The sequence below is a fragment of the Pan paniscus genome, chromosome 11, assembly GCF_029289425.2.
Source record: "Pan paniscus chromosome 11, NHGRI_mPanPan1-v2.0_pri, whole genome shotgun sequence".
Lineage (NCBI taxonomy): Eukaryota > Metazoa > Chordata > Mammalia > Primates > Hominidae > Pan > Pan paniscus.
The window spans coordinates 72,068,065-72,094,426 of record NC_073260.2 but is presented as its reverse complement, the minus strand read 5'-3'; the positions used below and the strand labels follow the sequence as shown (position 1 = coordinate 72,094,426).

The following is a 26,362-nucleotide window of genomic DNA, read 5'->3' as shown; positions in this document are numbered from 1 at the left end:
AAAAAAAAAAAAAAAAAAGCTGTATTGGAAGAACTTTAGGGAGGATATTTTCTTTAACTTTATCTAGCTTCTTGAAATTGCTTACCAAAAATATTGTATTGATGTTTGATTAACACAATATAAGAATTGCCAAGTAATTTCTGAGCACGTGGTACTATGCTGTATACAGGGAGGTAAAAGAGTAAGAACAATATTTACTTGGTACCCTTGTGTATGCAAATATTCTTATATCAGCCTTCTTACTCTAGGATTATTAGACATAATTGAGGTTATTTTTGAAAGATTGAATTTTGAAGATACCCTCCCTCTCCATTTTTGACCTAGTTTATATCTCTTATTTTTATACTTTAATCAAGAGGATATAAACATGAAGTCTGTGCCTCTCAAACTGTTGCATTCTGTACTCAACCGTCAGTCTCTAGACTATGTCTTTGGTCACTTTGGTCCCATTAGCCTCATTTTGGCCCCTCAGTCCTGGAAAAAGCACAAGATTATTTTCCTTCCCAACACTAAGTCACACCTAGATCAGACCTATGCAATATTCTCTTTTTCTTTCTTTCTTCTTTCTTTCTTTCTTTCTTTTCTTTCTTTCTTTCTTTCTTTCTTTCTTTCTTTCTTTCTTTCTTTCTTTCTTTCTTCTTTCTCTCTCTCTCTCTTTCTTTCTCTTTCTCTCTTTTCTTTTCTTTCTTCTTTTTTGAGCTGGAGTCTCACTCTGTCACCCAGGCTGGAGTGCAATGGTGCGATCTTGGATCACTGCAACCTCTGCCTCCTGGGTTCAAGTGATTCTCCTGCCTCAGCCTCCCAACTAGCTGGGACTACAGGCATGTACCACCAAGCCCAGCTAATCTTTGTATTTTGTTTTTTTCTTTTTTTAGTAGAGACAGGGTTTCACCATGTTGGCCGGACTGGTCTCGAACTCCTGACCTCAAGTGATCTATCCGCCTTGGCCTCCCAAGGTGCTGGGATTACAGGCCTGAGCCACCATGCTGGCCTGGACCTATACAATATTCTAAGGCTGTGGTTCTCAGCCCTGGCTGTTCATTAGAATCATCTCGGGGGCTTTAAAAATGTATAAACTGATTTGGGGCAGGGGAGGGTATACATTAACACAAATTATATCAGTGCATAGTTTAAATTTCTCCTCCAAAGCTCATGTGGCAATTTAATTGCTGTTGTAACAACAATAGGAAGTGGGCCTAATGGGAGACTCTTAAATAAAATTCAGCAAGTTCTTCTTGAATAGTCAGTATAGCTAGTGATGAATATAGAATTTGCCTATGATAAAAGCATTAATAAAATTCAGCATAGTTACCATGTGTATGTATATTATCGCCACTTACTGAAGATATATATACCAAGTACTACAACAAGAATACTCTTCACGCGATCTTACGCATACCTTGAAACAATCCTATTAAATATTATCATCCCCACTTTACACATGAGGAAACGCTTGCGGAAGACAGATAACATTTTGAACTCAAAGTTTTTGCCAAGTGAACATTTCTCAGTTCCCTGTTAATTCACAGTAAAATAGTTTCATTTCTAGTCGACAGTAAAATGAGCAAATTTACTCTCTGCACTTTTTAACAAAGACAACTTTCAGTTTTGTATTTTCGACTAGCAGAATGTTCCATGCTTGTTTGATGAAGCTTGTTATGACATCACCCCACTGAGGGTCTTGGGAATCCCTGATCAGGAATTTCCTCTATTATGAAAAACAGAGGGGACCATCTTGTTACTACATATCCTAGAAGATAATAATTTTCTGGCATTGTCCCAGACCTAATAGCTGCTTGGTGTTTTCAGGAAAATTATTGAACTCCAGAGTTGCAGGAAGTTTACTCATAATTTCAAAGTAGGTATTTGATTTTGCAATTTAAAGGGCAATTAAACAAAGCTGAGACAATACTGCCTTTTATAAGTGTAAATTTATTAAAGGAATTATCCCTCCAGGATGAGAGACATAGTTAAGAACTTTATGGTCCAGTGAGAATGTGGAACTTCGGGAACTGGGATAGTGTTTTAACAAAGAAAACATCTGAATATTATCTCAGGATAAAAGTAATGACCAAACCTTCAAAGTATAATACAATTTATCTGGAAGCCACCCTGGTTTTTTGTTTGTTTGGTTGGTTGGTTTTCTAAATTTTTTTTGTAGAGGCAAGGGTTTGCTATGTTGCCCAGGCTGGTCTCAAACTCTTGGGCTCAAGTGATCCTCCTGCCTCAGTCTCCAGCTACTAACCCAGGCTCTGGAAGCCACATTTTTGTCCACTTATTAAAATAGCATGAAGGGAGAGAAAAGTATAAACATAAATCTCCTTTAAAAAGTGTTTTTCTCTTGCATATAATGAGAATCAGGTAAATAATTAGATTTTGCTAACTTTGGCCACCAGCAAATTTAAAGCTAAACAAATTGTTTATGGTCTGCAAAACTGCATTCTAATTTTCCCCATCTAGATCTTCTATTGTAATTTTTTGTTGGATTCTAATTACTACCATTCATGTAATTATGTTTGTTTATATAAGCATCTTTAAACACTTTATGAAATATGACAGGGAATAAATTATAATTAAACCCAACTCCTGCCAAGGCCTCTGTTTAAGCAATTTATTTAACCAATTAATGGGAAAAAAAATTAACTGAGTAATATGATACATATTACAATTGCAAAAGAAAATTGATTCTAGCCTGTTAAGTACAGAAACATCAAGAGAATTACAAGCTGATCCATATATAAGCAGTAATGAATACTGATCCAACAAATTCTAGCTTCTAGCAAACCATATCCTTCCCCCTACAGCATAGTGACTATTCTATCTTTTATAAATTCAGACTACCACTTCTCAGGGACACAATGTACGACAAAAATGGCTATCCATATATATAGTTGCACTATTCTATTTGTTTCTAGGTAGTGTGTATCCATATATGTCTGCATTCTAATTTATAGGGCTGCTTTTTTTTTTATCAAGATGAGTATGTTATAATGAAATTAATGGAGTTTGTAAGGAGCTTTCCAAATTTCTAAAACTGCCAAAAAGGATTTTTTTTTCACACATTAAGTATTGTCTATAATGCACTTTTCTTTTCCTTCAGGGTGAATTGCTATGGCGTGGTAAGTGCCCAGTGCCCCTTTGGTGGATTCAAGATGTCTGGAAATGGAAGAGAACTGTAAGATTAACGTTCTATTAATATAAATATTTATTTTTATGAAAATGATTTTCATTCCCAGGGAATTAACTCATAGTTTTCACCTTAAATAAAACCTGCCTCTGTTCTTTCCTGGAGATTCATAGCACCAAATAGCTTATTAAACGTGGGATGTACTCCATAAGTGCAAAAGGTGATTGCAGAACGGCAACATAATTTACTAAGTTCCTACTATATGTTAGGGACTATATTAAGCAACTTACATTGGTGATTGTAATATTGCTTGCTTTTAGAATTGCTTGCTATATATATGAATGTAATCCATTTGGGAAACATTTCCAGAAAAGAGGTGGAAACTATGCATTGGTGATTGCAAGAAAGGTGCAAATGTAAACACTCTAGTTATTTGAATAAACCATTTAAATAAGTAAATTAGGTGACTTATGTAAAGGAAATTTCAGTGTAAGAGGAATGATTCCCATTTGTTGAGATATTATTGATGTAGACTTTAAAATTTTTTATTACCATAAGAAGTTATTTTTAGTACTAAAACTTAAACCTAAAAGGAAATTTGAGGAAAACATGTTTTATAGTAGTGACTAGATTAAGAATATTTATATATAAATGCATTTATGAAATTTCAATTGCTTTTGAAACTAGGGTTTATAGACTTTTTAAGTATGCACATATATATGTAAATACAGAAAGTAGTGGCAATATGCTTGGTTGATTTTGTTTAGGCAATTTTAGTCATTTTATTTCTTAAAACTTTTTTACATGTATTAATGTAAACATTTATGAAGAAAAAAGAAATAGAAACCTTATAGTATCAAATACAGATTGTAAACTTGCTCATTTTGCAATTAGGAAGTGAAAATGTGTCTTTCTCAATTTCTAAATGTATTAAATGGTTGAGTACTGTACTCTAACGAATCAGCAAAATTACAAGGAAACAAATATCTCTGAGGAGTCAGTGAAATGGGGGAATTATAAAATGACCAGTCTACTTTCTTAATATGCTTTCATTTATTAAGCACTTGCTATGTGTAAGGTCCTAGGAACCCCAGAGACATGATACCATGTTCCATGCTCTACATAGCTGTGGTGGCAGGACATGCAAAATAACCTACATACACTATGAAATAAATATACTGGGATTCCATATCCTATGGAAGTAGAGAAGCAATTAAAGTACAGAGCAAACTATTGAAGAAAACCTAGACACTACCAGAGTATAAGAGTCAGGATGGCATCTCTCTAACCATCACTATTTTCATCTGTCAGACAAGGCCAAGGATTGTGAGTGTGGATAAGAGTGGAAGAAGAAAATAGATCTTTTAACCTCTATTCCATGCTTAAGATTCTATAGTTCTGACCCCATTGGAAATCCAGTGGTTGAAAACTTAATGGCAGTTTATAGAGAAGAAAACTTCTCCTAACAGAAGAGATAAAACTTCCTCTAGGGCAGAAAGCAAGTGTAGGATATCAATTAGTAGAGAAGAGGGCTTTCTTGCATGGAACATTACATGTGGTATGTTGAGGGGCTAGTGAATTTGGTTGATTGGTGTGGATTTATGGGGATGAAAAATATGATTTCAGAGTAACATATGATACAGATTAAGAAGTCCTGCATTTAAGAAATTTGACTTAGATTTTATTAGTGGAGTAGTGAAAAGCCATGGATATATTTAGGATGTTGCTGAAGTAGAACAAAAAGTTAGCCCATCAAAAATGCATGGCATAGCTGAGAAAACATTACTGGAGTCTGACCAGCTGAATTTGATTCCTAATTCCGCCACTTGCTAGCCATGCACCCCAGTTCAAGCTACCTAACTTCTGAGCCTCTACTTTCTCATATTTCATGGAGATGTTCACATTCCTCTTAAGATGGAATGAGAGTTCTTGTGGGAGTTAAATGACATACTGAATATTAAATCCCTAGCCACATAACTGTCACAAAATGCAAATTCAACAAATGGGTTTCTTCCTTCCCTAGTTTCTTCTCTTTCTATTACTGGAGAATCTCTTGGCAAAACTAATTACTTTGTACAAAAAGTAAGAACAAAGGTTAGATTACTCTGAAGGGCAGTTGGTTCGTTTCTGGCCTGGTTATCTAACAACACATTTCACTGAGAACATTAAAGATAAATTAATCAAAAGGAATGCAAGACTAAAGTAGACCAAACATGTCAATTTCGTTGAACATAATTTGGTCAGACTTTAAGGTGAAGGCATAAAGAAATCAAATAAGAGAAGGACTGAAAACAGGAATCAACCATCAGTAATTTCCTAAAAATCTAGAACATGAGTATAGATCATTTCTTTCAAATACAAAGGAAAAAGTTGTGGGTTTTTTTTTTTTACTTCAAAAATTCAACTAGAGAATGCTACAGTTAAAGTGTACCTGAAACCAAATTTGGTGAATTTAATAACCAAGTCATTTGCTGCAAGATGTTCCAAGAGTTACAAGTTATTACTCAGGCGATAACCTCAAATGACTCCCAACAGTTAAATTATAAATTTTCCTCAACAATAGAGAGAATTGATCAGTTGAGAACAGAGTCCTCAAAGAGTGAAAAATGGTGTTATGCAGACCCCAATGTGTTTGAAGGTGATACAGAGTATGCAAATCTTGATTTTGCATCTCTGATCATAGTGTTGGCTCTGGGATTAGTTAAAAGACAGAAATTCCTCCCTTTGTGTAACTGTACTGTTTCACTTAGGTTAACGTAGGTCCTTTAAGACTTTGCTAGTATGCCATTTTAAACTTGATTGGCTCTTAGCCCCTCCCACCATATTTTTTTCCTCCTGTTCCATAGAAAAGGGAGCAAGGAAGTGTAAGCTAATGGTCGTATAGTGAGAACACAAATGAATTTTTTTCTTGATATTTACCAAGTGTGTTCAGCAAACAGTTCTTCTGTGCCTACTTAATTAGTGCCAGTCTTAATCCTGGGTACAGAGAGGAAATCAGATGTAATGTGGTACTAGTGCCTTTTTTTTTTTTACAGTGTGGACCCTGGACAAGAAGCATAGGTTGATATCACTTGCAAGTTTATTACCAATGCCAACTCAGGCTTCACTCGAGACCTGCTAATTCAGAATCAGTATTTGAATAAGGTCCCAGGTGATTTGTACATTGAAGATTTTAGAAGTATACAAACAGTAACTCACAGACATAGTAAGATGAAGAGAAATCCAAACAGATGTTTGGGGCTATGTCGTAGATATAGTATAGGCATAGGAATCCTAAGGAGCAGGACATATTTCAGCCTGAATATGACAAAAATCCCACTTATTACTCTCCTGAGAGCTTCAAGTGCCTATATGACCCAAAATACAATGGAAAGCCTATTGGCGAAAGTCATGGGTTGATTGATCTAACCCTGAGATAAAATACTTATTAAAATATTATCTTTTAATGGGTTTCAGACAACTGAGGCTAAGCCCTTTAATTACTTTAAGGACCATGCTCACTGAAGCTTTTAAAAGGTATTTTCAAAAGCTTAATTGCCCAAGAAAATAATCAGTGTAAGAGTATTAGGTTACCCAGCAGAAAATGATGTCTTCTACATACCTGTCTACATCACAAGAAGGGAGGGGTAAAAAAGGATCAAGATCTTATTCTTCTGTAAGCCTACATGTGCATGAGTGTTATGATTTTGAGACTACTCATATATACATGTAATTTGATCCTCTTATCAAAACAACGTAGAGAATAACTGAGCCCAATCTTTTTAGTCATCTCTTCAACAAGGGGTAAATCAGTCAGTTTCTAAAACTGGTGGGAGGTCTCCGTAAACCTGATAACAAGATCCCAAAATCCAAACTGATTGACTTGAGTTAATTCCTGATCATTTGGGTTGAACTTAAGAGTTATACAAGAAAATGGTAGGGGACGAGGAGGTTGCATAAAGGGGAAAAAACAACAACTGCAAAAAGCCCAAGAGCCTGAATTTAGACCAATCTATCATCTTCCTCCTCTTAAAAAGAAAACAATTTAAAAACTTTAAATAAAAAATAAAGGTCAGGTTTTTGTTTTGCCAAGAATCAAAAGATTTTGCTGAAACTACTGCTGCAAAATATTTTGTTTCAAGCCATCTTAGGGCACCTCAGACTAAAAATGAAACCATGATCAATTTCTATCCCCTTACCACTTCTATGACAACCACACATGGTAAATACAAGCTCTGCTCTAGTACTACAATAAAACTGTAGAACTAGAGTAGACCTTGTAGTGATCATATATTACTACTTCTCCTCTTGTCCTATGTCCATCTTATCTCAATCTAAACTAGAAATGACAAAATTCTTGTTGGGTCGAATTGTCTTTTGAGTAGTTTTAGAGCTTTTTGTTTTCATTTCTCCAAGATGATCTTGTTGCATCTGCAGTTCGAGTTTTTAAAATCAAGTAGAATAATGTCAAAAGGGGACAATTTATGTGAGAAATCAACTGACAGTACATGATTATTTAAAATGAAAGTTTTAAAGAAAATTTTCCCCACAAGGGAATCTGTGTAAGACCAGAAATCTTATGATTGGCTAGCTACTATATAAAATGCTCTGTACACAAGAAATATTTTCTATTGTCCCTAGCCAGTAAAACAAGAACAAACTTGTACCAAACATGAACTACAGTATATTTACACTGTTGTGCTAAATGGTGTTTGTGGGTATGTTTTTCTTCTCTCTAGGGGAGAGTACGGTTTCCATGAATATACAGAGGTCAAAACAGTCACAGTGAAAATCTCTCAGAAGAACTCATAAAGAAAATACAAGAGTGGAGAGAAGCTCTTCAATAGCTAAGCATCTCCTTACAGTCACTAATATAGTAGATTTTAAAGACAAAATTTTTCTTTTCTTGATTTTTTTAAACATAAGCTAAATCATATTAGTATTAATACTATCCATAGAAAACTTGACATGTAGCTTCTTCTGAAAGAATTATTTGCCTTCTGAAATGTGACCCCCAAGTCCTATCCTAAATAAAAAAAGACAAATTCGGATGTATGATCTCTCTAGCTTTGTCATAGTTATGTGATTTTCCTTTGTAGCTACTTTTGCAGGATAATCATTTTATAGAAAAGGAACAGTTGCATTTAGCTTCTTTCCCTTAGTGACTCTTGAAGTACTTAACATACACGTTAACTGCAGAGTAAATTGCTCTGTTCCCAGTAGTTATAAAGTCCTTGGACTGTTTTGAAAAGTTTCCTAGGATGTCATGTCTGCTTGTCAAAAGAAATAATCCCTGTAATATTTAGCTGTAAACTGAATATAAAGCTTAATAAAAACAACCTTGCATGATTCTTGTTACTTTTGAATTTTTTTAAGTACAAGTTTTGGTTACAGTGATTTCTTCTTGTCACTTAAAAGCAGTGTTAAACTGAGCATAAAGGTACGTTTAAAAGTAAAAGTCTAATCCACCTATTCTCAAATGGGTAAAGAAACATGTTGTATTTTCCAAAAGAATTCTCAAAATCAGTGGATTTTATCTGAAATAGATGGCCTCAGTCCTTCAGTAAGCAATTATTGAGTTCCTACAAAGTTTTGGGTATGTGTTAAGTGTTGTAGAAAAGAGGTGAATAATGAATGGTCCATTATCTGAAGATCTTTAATTTAGTGGTTAATAAAGACACAATCCCTGCACCACAGAAAGGAGGGGTCATAAAAAAAATGAGGATTTTAGAAACTTGTACTGACTTGCAGAAGTGGTCATGATGAAGGCTAACTGAGGGAATCGGGAATGGCCTCAGGTAGGAAATTTGACTGAATATAAACCTTAATAATGGGCAAATTTGCAATGAATAAAAGGGAAAGAGGTTCTACAAAATTTATCAGGACATGTTCCATTGAAAAAACATTCGGAAAAATTCTATACGATATATTTTCCTCTCTTGGAATTTCAAATTGCACATCGGCAGCATATTATAGGTTTCGAGAAGTCCTGCAACCTTCTTAGTTTTAATAGAGCCCCCCTTTTTTTTTTCCAAATTAGCAGAGACTTTGTCTCCTCTCCCTCACCTCCTCAGTTACCACCAATTAACATTAAGAAACCCATGCTGGGCTGAATACAGTGGCTCAGTCCTGTAATCCTAGCACTTTGGGAGGCCACAGCAGGTGGATCTGTTGAGCCCAGGAGTTTGAGACCAGCCTGGGCAATGGGCAAAATCCCATCTTTATTTAAAAAAAAAAATTAGCCAGGCATAGGGGCACAAACCTGTGGTCCCACCTACATGAGAGGCTGAGGCAGGAGGATGGCTTGAACCTGGGAGGTCGAGGCTGCAGTGAGCCATGATCATACTACTGCACTCTAGCCTGGGTGACAGAGTGGGACCCTGTTTCAAAAATAAAAATAAAAATAAAAACCCTTGCTGTCCTATGCAATGAGGGAACCCTTAGAGTTCTAAGGAGAGATCTGGGATTCAAAAGAGAGCAGCTGAAAAAAATGTCCTCCGCATGAAACTACACCAAGCTTACACATTTACCCCCTCATAACAGAATTGCTGCTTGTGTTTTCATTCTTCTGTTGTGCTTCCATATACAAAGTGATTTAGGCCCAAATGAAATGAACATTTGTGTATAACTATACACATTCTAAAATTTTTTTAGTTTAGCAACTTAGGATAACATTTTTTTCAGATTTTATATAAGTTTATCATTTTACATTAACAGACACTTCAGTGCCTCTATTATTAGGACACTACTAGCTGCTGCAGTCAAGTGTAACAATGTAAGAACAAATGAAGTTCATTGGCTTCTTTTACAGGAAATAATTTAACTCCCATTTCGAGAGTTTTTCAAACTTATGTTGGCCTATAAACTTTGCAATTTGGACTACCTCGTAAGATTTGGGACATGTTTACCCTATTGAAAACTGAAGAAACCAAAGCCTTGGGGAGAACTGAAAGGTCTTTGGACAATGAGAAGGAAAAGTGTCCAAACACAGAGGGAGTTGTGTTTTCCTAAAGCCAGACAGTGTCTACATTTTAAAAGATGTGTTTAAAGCCACGTGTAAATAAATTAATAGGTAGACAAGTTAATATTGTAATGGCATGCAACCAGAACATTTTAAAATGTGTAACAAAGAAAGCAGAGGACAGAACAAGACAAAAGCCAGAAGCAAGTTTAAATATTTGAAAATTTTCATTGTATAAATAAGACATTACAGGATTAAACAGAAAATATCTGTTTTATATTGGCTCGTTCTGAGTCTCTAGACATTATTTGTATTATATTTCATTATTTATATTAAAGCCATACAGGTAGTAATTCTTAAAACCTTGAAAAGTTAAAAAGTATCTTATTAGCTCATGTGCTAGAGGAATTCCAGTAAGAAATTTCATCTTGAAAAATTCAGTTTTGCAGTCATAACTATGATCTCATTGTCCTCAGTGTACAAATGGTAAAGTATTTTTATCTCCAGGAATACCAAACTAAGTGACAGAGGTTGGAATTCACTTTTTTAGGCAGAGACAACATCAGGTATCAGATACTCATTCACAAATGTCTAATCTAGTTCGGTTTTCTTCTTTTTCTTTTTTCTGTTTTGTTGTTGTGGTTGTTGTTGTTGTTTTGTCTTTTTGTTGTTGTTATCTTCTAAGGATACATACTTCTGGCTTTATTGAATACATACCTCTGGCTTTATTTTGAAACAGCCAACAAGAAATGGAAGGCAGGTTAAACGTTTTTCTTAAATTCTTGTGACCAACTCAAATAGAACCAACTCAGAGAATTTTAGCCATTTCTTCACATAATTCAGGAGGGAGCAATGAACTCAAAAGATCTTTTCTCTGGGCAATGTGTGTAATGTTTTGAGTGTCTAATTTCACTTGAACACTTAGAAATGCAATTCTGCAAATTAGTTCTCCTGGCTTTTTCAGAGTATACTACATGACCAGGTTACATTTTCACATGAAACACATTTGCTATTAGAGTTTCATTTACTGATTTATCCTGGGATTTTTAAAAATTTTATTTTATTTTAAGTTCCAGGATACATGTGCAGGATGTGAAATACCATTTGACCCAGCAATCCCATTACTGGGTATACACCTAAAGGAGTATAAATCGTTCTGTTATAAAGATACATGCACATGTATGTTCACTGCAACACTATTCACAATAATAAAGACATGAAATCAACCCATCTGCTCATCAATGATAGACTAGATAAAAAAAAATGTGCTACATGTACACCATAGGATACTATGCAGCCATAAAAAGAATGAGATCATATCCTTTGCATGGACATGGATGGAGCTGAAAGCCATTATCTTCAGCAAACTAACACAAGAACAGAATACCTTGGGATTTTTTAATGTTCTCTGGAGACGTGTTTGAGCTTTTCCAGTCTGGTGGTGAAAGAATATATTGAAAGGGAAATTGGCAATGAGAACTAAATTTTCTAGATACCAGAATTTAGTGACTGCCAGGAATTCAGGAAAGCTTTCTGTTGTAGGACACAAGGACTGTAGCATCCTGGAGAATACCCTGAGTCAAGACACAAGGGAGGGAAAAGAGTTCACTTACCATTCTGACATTCTGTGGAAGAGCAGAGGTGGTGTCTCTCTGAAGACCAAACCACAAAATTCTCTGTGGGTGCTTGAGACAAGTCAAGATCATGTCTCTTAATTGGCCCTTTGATTCTGGGTGGTGGGTTTATCCCAGAGAAAAACAGTCTCATCCATAAACATCTAGGTTAATTCCCAATTCCCTAGCAAGTCAAGTTTATCACCTAAAGAAATACCAAAGGAATAACAATGCTTTTTGGACATTTAGTGCTGCTGGGCGCAGTGGCTCATACATGTAATCCCAGCACTTTGGGAGGCTGAGGTAGCTGGATCATTTAAGTCCAGGAGTTTGAGACCAGCCTGGGCAACATGGTGAAAATCCCTCTCTACAAAAAAATACAAAAAATTAGCCACATGTGGTGGCAGGCACCTGTAGTCCCAGCTACTCAGGAGGCTGAGGTGGGAAGATCACCTGAGCCTGGGAGGTTGAGGCTGTAGTGAGTGGTGATGGCGCCACTATACTCCAGACTGTCTCAAAAAAAAAAAAAAAAAAAAAAAAAAGAAGAAAAGAAAAGAAAAATAAAATACTTTAGTGCCATGTGCTGAATAGTTTCACAAGAATTTAGTTTTTAAAAAATGGACATCTCTGAGTTTTACAGACATGTTCATAGGAGGCTGCCATAGTGCTATGCTGAAGTGTTTCACCAGAGTTTTAGGATTTTGTTTGCTTTTTGTCAAGTCACTTATGTAAAGATTCATCAGGGCTAGAAAAATACACTAAATATGAAAACACAAAATTGATCTAGGTAGGCAACTGATTTTCCTTTAACTTTTTATTTTAAAACAATTTCAAACATTTAGAGGAGCTGCTACAGCAGTGCCAAGAACTCCCGTATAGCCTTTGTTCCTTACTTTTAAATATTCTTCTTTCTTGACATTATCATTTTCATTCTTTTTTTTGAGACAAACTTGAGAATAATTTTTAGACATCATGCCCTTTTACCCCAAATCCTTCAATTGGGTCATTCTTTCACAAAACCACAGCACAATTATCTCATTCAGGAAATTTAATATTGACAAAATACCATTATCTAATACATGATCTATTTAAAACTATTTAAAATTTTTCTCAAATTGTTCTAATATCCTTTTTTTAAAAAAATGTAGTCTCCCTCTGTTGCCCAGGCTGGAGTGCAGTGGTGTGATCTCAGTTCACTGCAGCCTCCACCTCCCAGGTTCATGAGATTCTCCTGCCTCAGCCTCCGTGTAGAGACACGGTTTCACCATGTTGGCCAGACTGGTCACAAACTCCTGACCTCAAGTGATCCACCCACCTCGGCCTCCCAAAGTGCTGGGATTACAAGTGTGAGCCACTGCACCCGGCCTACTAATGTCTTTTATGGCATTTTCCCTCATTATCTAAAAATTAATTCTGAATCATGCGTTATATTTAGTTATTATGGTTTCCTTTCCTCTTACTTTTCCTTAATAATGGCAATACAACTTGTAAGCACACCTAATATTCAATCAGGTTGCTAATACTCTCTTGGCTTGGGAGGGAAATGTAAGGGACGAGTTAACAAGAATCAGCCAAAAGCAGGTGGATGGTTTTAGAGAGTAAATAGTTCAATATATGATTATTAATTACCATTCTCCATGAGTATGCATGCAGGCTGGAAAATGATCCTTCTTTCTTGGACAATTGTAAAGAAAAGTTGAATGTTCCCTTGAGGATCTTAGTCTCTGCTCTTGGTGTGTGTTATTGCCCTTTGTTAGTTGATTTCCTAGCTTATTTGAACATTTTTCCTTAATAACAGGTTGCCTATGTTCTGATGTCATCTGGGTAGATACCTACATATCAATTAGTTACAAATCCCTTAGTCACATAAAACATTTTAAATTACTTTCCTTTAAAAGTCCAATTACAGTAGAAAGATCTTGATTTTTAGATTTAAATAGATGCTGCATTCTGATTCCGCCATGCACTAGTGGTATGGTCTTAGGTCACTTACTAAACCTTTCTCATATAGTAGTCATTCAGCAGATCAGAGTGGCTACTAATATTTGTGAAGCAATACAATGTTATGTAGAACATTGGTTATGCATAATCACATGGGAACTTGGAGCCCAGCAATTTGGTTTCCAATTCGTATTCTGCACTCAGTGGTCTTGGGATTTGGAAAAAATTATCCAATCTTCCTAAATTCCAGTTTCCTTTATGTAAAAAGAATTAATAATGATATCTATTTAATTGGTATATTCTATTAAATGAAATAATATTTGTAAAATGCCTAGCAGGCTTCCTAAGACACAAGTGCCCAATACATGTTACCTATCTACTAAATGGATGTCTAGGCACTGACGATTATTTCAACAAAAATAATATAAGTTTCCTGCACACACCAAGGTCTCCCTCTTGACCTTGACTTTGAATCTTCCTTCTACATCCTCTTTCTCTCAGTCTTCCTTTGTCCTAGTTGTTAGACCAATCTCAGTTACTACTTCATAATTGTGATGCTTTGCCCATTCCATCCATTCTTTTTTTTTTGCTGTTGTTTAATCATTCCCTTCAGATAAAGGCTAAAATTCTCCATCAAAGAAATAACAGGGTGGAAAAGAATGTGAGCCAAAAACTCGGCTTAGAGTTGAGGTTAGAAATTTAAATACATCTAATACCAAAGCAGGGCTAGTTCTAATTAAATGAACTCAACTGCCTTTCACTCCATAGTTACCAGTCATCATGGCTAATCTTTACGCTAATAGTCAGGGACAGGGGGACTAAGGGAACAACAAACAGACGAGGCTGGTTTCAAATGCAGCATAGGAACCCACAATGATGTTGGTCATCCGATGACTGATTCAAAGACTCAGCCCGCATGAATTCAATGGGAAGGATTAGTGGACGGAAAAGCACATGGCTTAGCATTTGTGCCCAATGCTCAGTCATCCGACATTCTTATAACCACAAAATGTCAGAACTAGGAAAGAACCTAGTGTTCTTCTAGCCCAATAACTTCATCTCACAGAGGCATAAAGAAATCAAGCGACACTTGAAAGGCTATTAAATTATCAGTGGCAGAGTTTAGTTAATACGCTTTGTCTTCTAACTCCTACTTCTGTACTATTGCCTTTATTCCATGTGGCACTGCGAACATTTAACTGATATTTGATTAAATATGTAACATCCGTTGTTGCATCTTATTTGTATTTATCTCATTTAATATATTTTATTTCTTTTGTCTAAAAAAGAAAAAGTTATATAACAACCATGTTTCGTTTCATTTGTATGTATTATATTTATTGAAATGTATCCCTTTTGTCTAAAAAGGAAAAGCTCTAAATGATAGCTTTTATAAATCCTCAATGCAAATTAGTTTCATTCATCTGTAAAAACAGTGTATTGATAATTGAGCTACAAAGGTAAAATTGTTAATTTAGATATATAAAAATAAAAATATATTTATTTAACAGTCATTGCAGAGTCAAAATACTGTGGAAAAAATACCGAGAACTGCAAAAGGAATAATGGGCATTATGTTCTTGTTCTCTGTGAGCACAGTTCTGAGTCCTGCACAGAAGTCATTTGCTTCATATAAAAATGAAAGATCCTGCTCTTGCAATGATTAAATCTAATAGAGGAAATGAGAAACACACACACAATCATGGAAATAAAAGACAGAATGCACAGAGTGTTATAAGATTGACAGCAACAAAAATCTGCAATTGTTTGGAGGGAGAAAAATGGCTTCTCCCTGCAGTGACTTCGAAGCCTCTGACATGGAGAAGGACCAGAACATTTGCAGAATGTGTGCAGGCAGAAGGGACATTCTGGCCTGAAAATGAATCTATAAGTGGAAAAAATCCAGGTTTATATGACATAGTTTCTGTTTCATTGGAAGATCAGGCTGGACAGCATTTCAAGACTTTTACCTGTAAAATGCAGAAAGTACTACTGGTCTCACATGGTTACTGAGAGGAGAAAATGAAGTAATACTTAAGTCTAGATCTCTCAGATAACCTCTGTTGTCAAAACAGAGGAAACCTTGAATTCCAAGTCAAGCCACAAAAAATCAGACAAGGAGGAACTTTAAAATGAATGGTAAATTCATTGGGGTTGAATTTTTCATTAAATTTTAACTTTTAAATAATTGTAGATTCACATAATTGTTAGATATAATAGAAAGAGACTTCATGTACCCTTTACCCAGTTTCCCACAATGGTAACACCTTGCAAAACTCTAACACAATATCACAACCAGAACACTAACACGATTACAGCCAAGATACAAAACATTTCCATCATCACATGGACCCCTCATGTTGCCCTTTTATTACCATAATCATATCCCTCTCACTCTTGCCCCTTCCTTAACTTCCGGCAATCTGTTCTCTATTTCTAGAATTTTGTCATTTCGAGAATCATATAGTATGTAATTTTTTGTGATTGGCTTTTGTTCCTCCACTAAGTATAATTCTCTGCAGATTCACCCAAGTTGTTGCACATATTGAATCATAACAAAGACCCACACATAATTGATTGCATTTTTCCACTTGCAATGGGAATTGTTTTGACAGGTCCTAAGACAGGTATCTTTGGAGTCAGGTTTATTTCTTTTCTTCTTTAATAACATCTGGGAGTAGCTGAAGTGTCTTACCATGCCCTAGTCAAGTATGTAAACAGAATGGCAATGGAAAGGTGGGTTAGTGGGAGGAGAATCTGTTGACAGAAACATGGAATATTCTACTTCCCTAGTTTTGTAGGTGTCACTGAATCTCCTCTGAAGTTCTGAGTTATATTTGAGAAAACAGAAGGGACAGTTCTTGCAACTTTCTTGTTAAAAACGAAACGAAGCCTTGAAAGGTATTAAGTAGGGCCCCCATGTGAGAGAATGTGCCTCGTGTTCTTAGACAGGCACAAACGGGTCAGGTCAACCCCACGAGTCTTCATTCATGAATCCTCCTCTGAAAGCCTGAGGCACAAAACATGTGGCTTTTCCCTTAGGACTTTTGGACATATTAGTCCCCACCCCGCCAAACATGATCCCCACCAACATCCCCCTCATCCAAAAGAAGTTATATTGTCCCTATATGAACTTGGCTCTGTCTTTACTTCCCCAGCTGCTGACTTGGGCTAAGACTACCCCAGCCCTCAGCAGCACTCCAGGCCCCTTCCTGCTGAATGAAAGGTCATGGAACAATCCAGAAGAGCTGCATCCCTTACTGCATGTGAGTAAGCTCCAGGCACTATTCTAAGTGCACTCAAGCATTACCTCATTTTCTCCTCTCAACAACCATGTGAGACCAGCAGTACATTCTCCATTTTACAGGTGAGGAAACTGAGGCTCAGAAAATTTAACCAACTTGACAAAGTTACAGGGCTAGTAATTAAAAGCTTGGGAATTCAAAGCCAGGCAGTCTAACTACATAATCGCCCTCATTCTTAGACATTAAACTGTAATAACTGAATGTCAGGCCCAGTCAAGCAATTGCAAATTATAGAATATCACTAGTAAAACTTAATTTTGTTCTTTTGCATTCATAGTTTGAGTCATAAGAACATTTTGTTCTTTTGCATTCATGTTTCATAAAAAGTCGTTGAGGATTTTCAGATTTCAAATATATTCTATTTTTCTCCTCTTTTTAATATTTAAATCTAGATCTCTCAGATAATCTCTGTTGGCAAAAAGATCCATAGTCAGTGGCCTCGATGGAAGGTAATCCTCTGAAAACAAAACTGTTGGAGAAATCCTTTCATGTCTCTTTATTGCCCATTTTCACAAAGGAACACATGAAGGAAATTGTCATCTCTTTTACACATTGGCCCTACCAGCCAAAAATGTGCCCAAGTGTTCCTCTGCAATGAAAACAGTGGCCTCCACAACTCTAGTGCCCAAGGTCTTAGGCCACGTGAAGTGACTGTGGGGCCTCTATAACATTTCAAGACTTTTAAGCTACTCTCAGTTAATTTTCAAGGGTTGAAGGATTTTATTAGGACTTACCTCCACCAAAAACGAAGAAAGTGCCAGTTTTTAGGCATTTCAAGTGTTGAGGAAAAATATGGAGAAAGAAGTCCTCAGATTCAAGAATTTTCTTATACTCAAACTATGACTAAGTGAAAAGTCAGGGTAGGGTTTGGGGGAAATAAGGAATGAAGAGGCATAAGATTTGAAGGCACAGATACTACAGTGGGAGGAAGCACTGTATTTTATTATAGTGGTAACACAGGTGCTGCTTTAACATTTGAGTTAGTGAAGATCTCCACCCAGAAGCCTTTCCTCCTGCCCTCTTTTTTCTATACTTCTAGTCACTTGGTGCTCCCACATGTCCTCTAGCACACTCAGTTCATCTCTCGCCTCAAACTTACTGCTCTCAGCTGTAACTCTCTGTTTATCTGCCTGCTTCACACACTAGAACTGAGAAATGACAACCCAAGACCTGAGGCTACACTTTTATTTTATACTCCTAGATTCGGCACAGAGTTTAGTACTTGTTAGCAGTTCTTTCCTTTATTTTATTTAACTTATAGAGATGAGGTCTCACTGTGTTACCCAGGCTGGTCTTGAGCTCCTGAGCTCAAGCGTTCCCCCCTCCTCAGCCTCCCAAAGCAATAGGATAACAGGTATGAGCCACTAAGCCTGACCTTATTAGCAGTTCTAATATACTCTAACTTATAGAGTGGATTTATACTTTGGCATCCTGGTCTTTTGAAAATTCTTGGTTACACATCCAAAAAATACTTTATATGTAAAGTATATATGTTGGATGTTCTGTGACTCTAATTTTTGCCATTTGTTCTTCTCAAACCTTTACATCTAGAGATAATGAAACTATATGGATATCAATGATCAGGGAGTGGAGGCTACGAAGTAGCCAGATCCACTGGATATCTTGGTGTCATTTTTCTCATCATCGCACATAAAAGAAATACTACAGAGACATTGCAAAGAAGAGCTAACTTTAGCATCACACAGATTTGCTTCAAAGAACCAGCTCTTACTCTGATGTGAATAGCTGTGCTACTTTGGGTAAAATAGCAATTCTAGGTTTCACTTTCTTCATCTTCTCAGTGAAATAGGGATACAATAGTGAAAACTTCAGAGGGTTGTGAGAATTAATCTATGCAAGTATTTAATTGATGTAACTAACTTATAACTAACTTAAAAGCATATAACTAACTTGGCACATAGCATGACCCAGAAAAGTTAGCTGCTCAATCATTCATTGTAGTAACATTGCTGCATAGTACATGGCACTTTCACACACATTATTGTATTTGATTCTTGTAACCATCTCATGGGCTGAGCTGGGAAGGTCATGTTATCACCCTGGATATATGAGAAATTTTAAGTTCTAAAAGATTTACTGACTTGTTTAAGTTCACCCAGAAAAGAAGTGATGGTACAAAGATTGTGCTGAAATCTTCTGATTTTATTACTCCAGGCTGCTAGCCAGTGCCCTCATAGCTCTCACTGTGCTTTTCAAGTGAAAGCATACCAGGGAAGCAGCTATGGCAAAGAACAGCAGTTCAGTGGTGGAGAAGAGGAGGCTGCAGAAAAGTAAGAAGGAAGGTGGTACAGAGGGAGGGTGACATTTCTCTTTCATATTGCCCCTCGATTTCAAAGGAAGGTTGCAGAGGGAAGAAATGCAGATAAGGAATACTGCGCTTACTGATACCGGAATGAAGACTGAGTAACATCAATCCCAAAAGGATGCTCTCTTTTCATACGATCTGTTTTCCATTCAAAAATCCATGGTTTGACCTTCTAATGCTTATTTGTTCCTTTACAATTTTTAATACTCAGTCGAGCATAGAACAGAATGGGTAGAGACAGTGCAAAAATGGAAGGAGTAGGTTGGAGAATACACTTGCACATCACTCAGAATGCTCCCTGCTTGGGGTCTGAGAATCTGATCCCAACTCTATATCTAACAGATGGACAAAAGCTTCGAAATAATATCTGAATGGTGATGGAGGTGGGACACTATAGAAATTTCTGAAGCTTTCATGCAAACAAATATTGGAAGTAAAAGGATCATTATGAAAGGGCCAGATAACTTCCCTAGAGCAAGATTTGTAGCACTGGACATTCTGAAAGGTAAAAGCTCTGAACCTTGCAAATCTAGGCACCTTTGCATATAACTGAAACTGAGAGGTATGTCATATCCTACCCCCAGGCGGAAAGGGCTGGGGACAGATGAAAATGCTTAGCTACAACCTGTCTTTGAGATAATTGCATGTTCCAAACAACATCAAACAAAAAGACAGTCCTGACTTTATTGGCATGAAGTGCTATTAGGTTGTCAAGAATCCTGTGATCTCAAACTGCAAGAATAGGCAGAAAATGACTTTCTGTGCAGGGGATATTAAGGGATTGCAGAACATTTTACCCAAAGTTGCATTATCACTTTTTTTTCCCTCCAATCTTTTTGAGTCGCATTCTGGAAGAAAATAAACCAGGTAAGATTTTCCCACAAGGCAGATGGTACAATTTAAAGAAAAAGGTGGGTTTTGTGGGGCTTATGAAAATTCCATCTGAACTTCCCCTGATCCATAAGTTTCTTAGAAGCAAAGAAATATAGGCAGTTATGCCATGATTATACCCAGCAGGTAAAAGAGAGGCACTGAAATTACATTTCTGTAGATCACCTACATTTCAATGAACTTCCCAGGGCATTTGGTTGTGGCAGGTTTTTTGCCATAGATTTAAGGAGAAAGTCAGAATAAATGACTGCAAAGTCAAACTCCTCCCTCTAGAAACAGACAAAACCTTTCTATGCCTGTCATAGGGTTCTAAATTGAAAAGGATCTAGTATACATTTTAGCCTGGACATATACATATATGAATAGTGAGACCCCAAGGGGTTAAGTGGTACGGCTCCTGTCACATAGCTCCTTAGAGGCAATGTCATGATTAGAATTCAGGATTGCTGATTTTTAGAATCAGACTTTTCCCAAGATCATGCTACTTGTCACTTTTAAAATATTTGCATCTTCAGATTGGAAATGACCCAAGAGTTTCCAATACACATATTATTGATAGTTGTTTTATTTTGTCAGCTTAGCATGTGTTTGGAGAATTAGTTTTTTGCCATTCTCACTCCATATGGTTTGGGAAAGTCAGAATCCTTCTCTAACTTCAGGGCAAATGATTCATATCTGGCAAATCGGAGTTGTTATCTCTCTGGGATTGAGGCTGGTATAGGGTTGGGCACATAACCACAGCTCAGCTAGTCAGAACACACTATTCAAGACTATTACTGGAACTAGCAAGAATGATTGCTAATACATCAGGCATATAGAACAAATGAGACCCAAGGGTTCTAGTTAATATACAGCTTTATTTTTATCTCCCTGCTGTCCCATGAAAATATATTTAGTGGGAGAAGTTCTTCTGACCCTGCATGAAAATTCCCACAGACCTACAAATTTTTTTTCACTCTAAGAAAATAAAAAGTTCTTTATACCTTTGTTGACAAAAAAAAAAAAAAAAAAAGCCAAATTCTGTAAAATATTTGAAGAAATTTATTCTCAGCCAAATGTGAAGACCATGGCCCATAACACAGCCTCAAGAGGCCCTGAGAACATGTACCCCAGGTGATTGGGTTACAGCTTGGTTTTATACATTTTATGGAGATAAGACATTAATCAATACATGTGAGGTATACATTGGTTTGATCTGGGAAGGCAGGACAATTCAAAGGTTGGGGGAGGGTTGCTTATAGGTCAATTTGAAGATTATGTGAATTCAAAGATTTTATGATTGGCAATTGGTTGAAAGAGTTGAGTCATTATCTAAATAGATGAAGTCAGCAGAAAGAAATGCTTGGGGCTAACACAAACGGAGTGGTGGAAGCCAAGGTTTTGTTACGTAGATAAGGCCTCCAATTAGTAGACTTCAGAGAGAATAGATGATGAATGTTTCTTATCAGGCATTAAAAGGTATCAGACTCTTAGATAAATCTCTCCCGAATCAAGAAAAGACCTGAAAAGGAAAAGGGATTCTCTATAGAATGTAGATTTTCCCCACAAAAGACATCTGTGCAGGACTGTATTAGTCCATTCTCACACTGCTAATAAAGACATACTCAAGACTGGGTTTGTAAAGGAAAGAAGTTTAATTGACTCACAGTTCAGCATGCCTGGGGAGGCCTCAGGAAACTTACAATCATGGTGGAAGGGGAAGCAAACATGTCCTTCTTCATATGACAGCAGGAAGGAAAAGAATGAGTGCCCAGCAAAGGCAGAAGCCCCTCATAAAACCATTAGATCTCATGAGAACTCACTCACTATCATGAGAACAGGATGGGGGAAACCAGCCTCATGATTCAATTATCTCCACCTGGTCCCTCTCATGACACATGGGGATTACGGGAACTACAATTTAAGGTGATATTTAGGTGGGGACACAGCCAAACCATATCATTCTATCCCTGGCCCCTCCCAAATCTCATGTCCTTACAATTTAAAACACAATCATGCCCTTCCAAAAGTTCCCCAAAGTTTTAACTCATTCTAGCATTAATTCAAAAGTCCAAGTCCAAAGTCTGATCTGAGACAAGGCAAGTCCCTTCCACCTGTGAGCCTGTAAAATCAAAAGCAAGTTAGTTTCTTTCTATATACAGTGGGGATACAACAGGCATTGGGTAAATACACACATTCCAAATGGGAGAAATTGGCCAAAACAAAGGAACCACAGGCCCAGTGCAAGTCCGAAATCTAATTGGACAATCATTCAACCTTAAAGCTCCAAAATGATCTCCTTTAACTCCATGTCTCACATCCAGGTCACACTGATGCAAGAGGTAGGCTCCCACAGTGTCAGGCAGCTCTGCCCCTGTGGCTCTGCAGGGTATAGCTCCCCTCCTGGCTCCTTTCATGGGCTGGCATTGAGTGTCTGCAGCTTTTCCAGGGGCACTGCACAAACTGTCAGTGGATCTACCATTCTGGGGTCTGGAGGATGGTGGTCCTCTTCTAACAGGTCAACTAGGTTGTGCCTCAGCAGGGACTCTGTTTGGAGGCTCTAACTCCACACTTACCTTCTGCACTGCCCCAGCAGAGGTTCTCCATGAGGGCCCTGCCCCTGCAGCAAACTTCTCCCAGGGCATCCAGGTGTTTCCGTATATCCTCTGAGATCTAGGCGGAGGTTCCCAAACCTCAATTATTGATTTCCATGCACCAACAGGCTCAACACCACATGAAAGGTGCCAAGGCTTGGGGCTTGCACCTTCTGTAGCAACAGCCTGAGCTGTGCCTTGGCCCCTTTTAGTCATGGCTAGAGCAGCTGGGATTCAGGGAACCAAGTCCCTAGGCTGCATACAGCATGGGCACCTTGGGCCTGGCCCATTAAACCACATTTTCCTCCAAGGCCTCCAGGCCTGTGATGGGAGGGGCTGCCACAAAGGTCTCTAACATGCCCTGGAGACATTTTCCCCATTGTCTTGAGGATTAACATTGGGTTCCTTGTTACTTATGCGAATTTCTGCAGCCAGCTTGAATTTCTCCTCAGAAAATGGGATTTTTTTTCTATTGCATTGTCAGACTGCAAATTTTCCAAACTTTTATGTTCTGCTTTTGTAATATATTTTATTTCTAAATGTGATTTTCCATTCTATTACAGTCTGTTATCCCAAGTGAGGCTCTCAGTAACTCTTACCTGGTATTCAATAAATTTAGACAAATGCACATTTGTTTATACACGTAATTTTGTATACACTTGCATGAGGCTTACTATCCTCTAAAATCCATCTGTGGGTCTTACAAGTTAAGAACTTCTCTTTTGTAGACCCCTAAATTGGCTTTGACTGATATCTTGAGCAAGGCTAGATTATTCAGTATTTTTTTAATCACTTTATATTTTTGTATTATTTTATATGTTTTAATTTAAGATGTTATTAAACATTTTATTAAGTGCTTATTTTGCACCAGGAACTATGCAAAGCACTTTGATTTTGCATAAATGATCTCATTTGTTCTTACCACAATCTTCTGAAGTACACCTGAAGTAAACAACAATAAAAATATGAAGTACATATTTGTATTCCCATTTTACAGATGAGGAAACAAGTTTAGTTGTATTGTGTGAAGCCTACTTCACAGTCTGTGGCAGACCTGGACTAAAACTCGGGTCAATCTCTTAAGGATGACATCTCATTGCCTGTGGGCTTTATCTTATGAACATATTCCTAATCTCCTTGATTTAGTCAGGATAGGCTGTATATCATGTGCAGTAACAGAAGATAAACCTCCAAATTTCAGTGGCTTTGCACAATGAAGGTTTATTACTCTTTCACATAAAGTCTCATGTGGGGACTGTGACTTTCCTGCATCTTATAGCTATGCCATCTGGAATGTGTGGACTTAAAAGTAGATGTTTCAAGTGAAAGGGAGAGAAATGGAAGAAGCACACTAGCTTTTACCTGCCTCAGCCCAGAAGTAATACATTATACATACAATTTGGCTTACAGAACCTTAGGAAATTTTATCAACTTTATAACTCTTGCTACCATTACAGGACGGTGCATTCTATTTCAATGCCAGCTCAAAGAAATATATTTTCCTAAATATTATATAAGCTCAGCCATTTTTTTCTATATAATATTTTTCAGTCTTTTCTTCTCCATAGCAACCCACATCTCACGACCTACAGACAGAATTGTTATCAGCGGTGTGAGAAAAGGAAAGTTTTTGGTGATTCTAATTTGGGCACATTGGATATTCACTTCTTCTTCTTGTGAATATTTGGCTTCTGGTGAGGTATAACATCTGCAATGAACCCAAGAGACACTTGTGTGCTTCTGCCACCTTAATGCCAAGTGAGACACCTAAATCTGTGAATAACCATCCCCATGTCCAGCATCTACACATCAAAATAACAAGATTCTATAAATCCACCAAAGAAATTTGAGAAAAAGTTAAACCTCTGTAATGATATACCTGGACAGCAACCACAAAAAGATATTACAAAAAGCCCAAAGGTAAAAACAAACTATGGAAGTGATCAAATGATCCTATCCTTCAATAAGAAAATACCTGATGTTGGAAAACTGCCTTGCCCAAATATAAGCAGGAGAGAAAGACAAACTGCTACTCTGGAAATGGTATGCCTATATTAATCATGACAATTCGATTGGGATTTTTTTCCTCCTGCCTTTTGTTTTTTTTCTTCCCAACCCTAGTAAATGACAGCTATATTTATTGAGCAATAGGCATGGAATTAGGGTGTGTATGTGTGTGTGTGGGGGTTATGTATTCTAAACAATTTCTAAGTGTCCTAGTAACATGGTAGATGTCCTCAGCTTGAAGAATCTCCTTTTGAAGATTCAGTGAAGGAAAGTTAAGTTTAAGTTAAGTTATTTCTTCATAAACCTATTAAGTTGTGAAGCTAACATTCAAACCCTGTTTGGGATCACCTCAAAGGAAGTCAACTTCACCATATTCAAAAGGAGTGCACAAGACCTCCTGCAACTCTTCTAAAAGCATTTCAAATAGACACATCTGACTCTGCTCCATTTGGAACAGTCAATATATGGTAGAAATAACTAAGGAGAATGGGGAGACAGGAACCTTGAGGCTTTTTTTTGTCTCTTTGTTAGAGTCTTGAATAACAATCCAGCCAGGTTACCAAGGATCACACAATGTACTCTCCATGTTCTTGCGTGCTTTCACTTCACCAACTAATTCATTCATTTAACCTTTGGTGGGTTTGTTTGTTAATTTATTAACTCAACTTTTTTTTTCTTTTATTGTTTGCCCTATTTCTGAATGCTCTGATGTTTGCTCCTTCCTTAGACAAACCTCCACACCCAGAGGGACTATATTCAAAAGAGGATTCCTTCCCAGTTCTCTGAGTAATGAGACCCACCCAACCACACCCAGTTCTCCACTTACTGTGACCATTACTAGTTTTATCACAGGACCATAAGGCAAAACCAACTGACAATAAAACACATGAAAAAAAATCGTCTCATCAACAGATCGGTTTTATTTCAATGGCAATTTTGCAAAGGGAAGAAGTAGGCTTGAACTCCTGAAGACTCTAAAGCTAGAAAGCTCTGAGTTCAAATCCTGGTTCCACCAAGTCTCATTGTGGCATCTTGAGCAAGTTGTTTAAATACAAGGCTGTCACTTGTAATGGGAGGATAAAGATGGTACCCAGCCCATAGGTTGAAAGAGGGTTCTACAGGATCATGTAAAATACTTAGAACACATGACAAGACACATATCAGTCACTGTTAGGCTCCAGTGAGAGAAGGAAGTGGAGATACACAAAGCAGAATAATGTCAAGAGTAGCGATTGGGTTACTCTTGAGGGAATGTAGGGGAGAAAACTTATCTTTTTCTTCTGCCCATCTTGGGTTCATTGGCTGGCACCCCTGTAACAGACAGATTACAAAGATAAAAGCATGCATATGTACTTAAAGTTTTATGTAGCAAGGGGGCCTTCATTAGGAAGTGAAGTTCAATTAGTTAAACCTGAATGTTTTGTAGTGAGGTGGATGAAGAATGGAGAGTTGTAGAAAAATATGAGAGAAGGAAAATAAACAGTATGAACTAAGAGTAATAAGCTGGGGGAAAAGCAAGACCTGTTCATTCAGATTCCTCTTGGTGTCCCTCATCTTGGAGACAAGGATATTCCTTTCCTCCAGGCATAAGAAGGGCATTTCTCATATGAGGGTCTTAAGACCTGCTTCGGGGGAGAAA

At 37.1% G+C, this 26,362-nt stretch overlaps 1 protein-coding gene across 2 annotated transcripts in view; it reads left to right on the top strand.

Annotated features, from left to right (window-relative positions):
• ALDH1A1 (aldehyde dehydrogenase 1 family member A1) overlaps window positions 1-8,455 on the top strand; it is a 179,361-nt gene extending 170,906 nt beyond the window's left edge. For both annotated transcript variants that reach the window (XM_003822194.7, XM_034967559.1), the window contains 2 exons: window positions 3,101-3,175; window positions 7,846-8,455. In XM_003822194.7, the coding sequence (XP_003822242.1) occupies window positions 3,101-3,175; window positions 7,846-7,918 (148 nt within the window). In that variant the 3' untranslated portion in view covers window positions 7,919-8,455. The remainder of the gene's footprint in view (window positions 1-3,100; window positions 3,176-7,845) is intronic.
• Window positions 8,456-26,362: the final 17,907 nt, after the last annotated feature.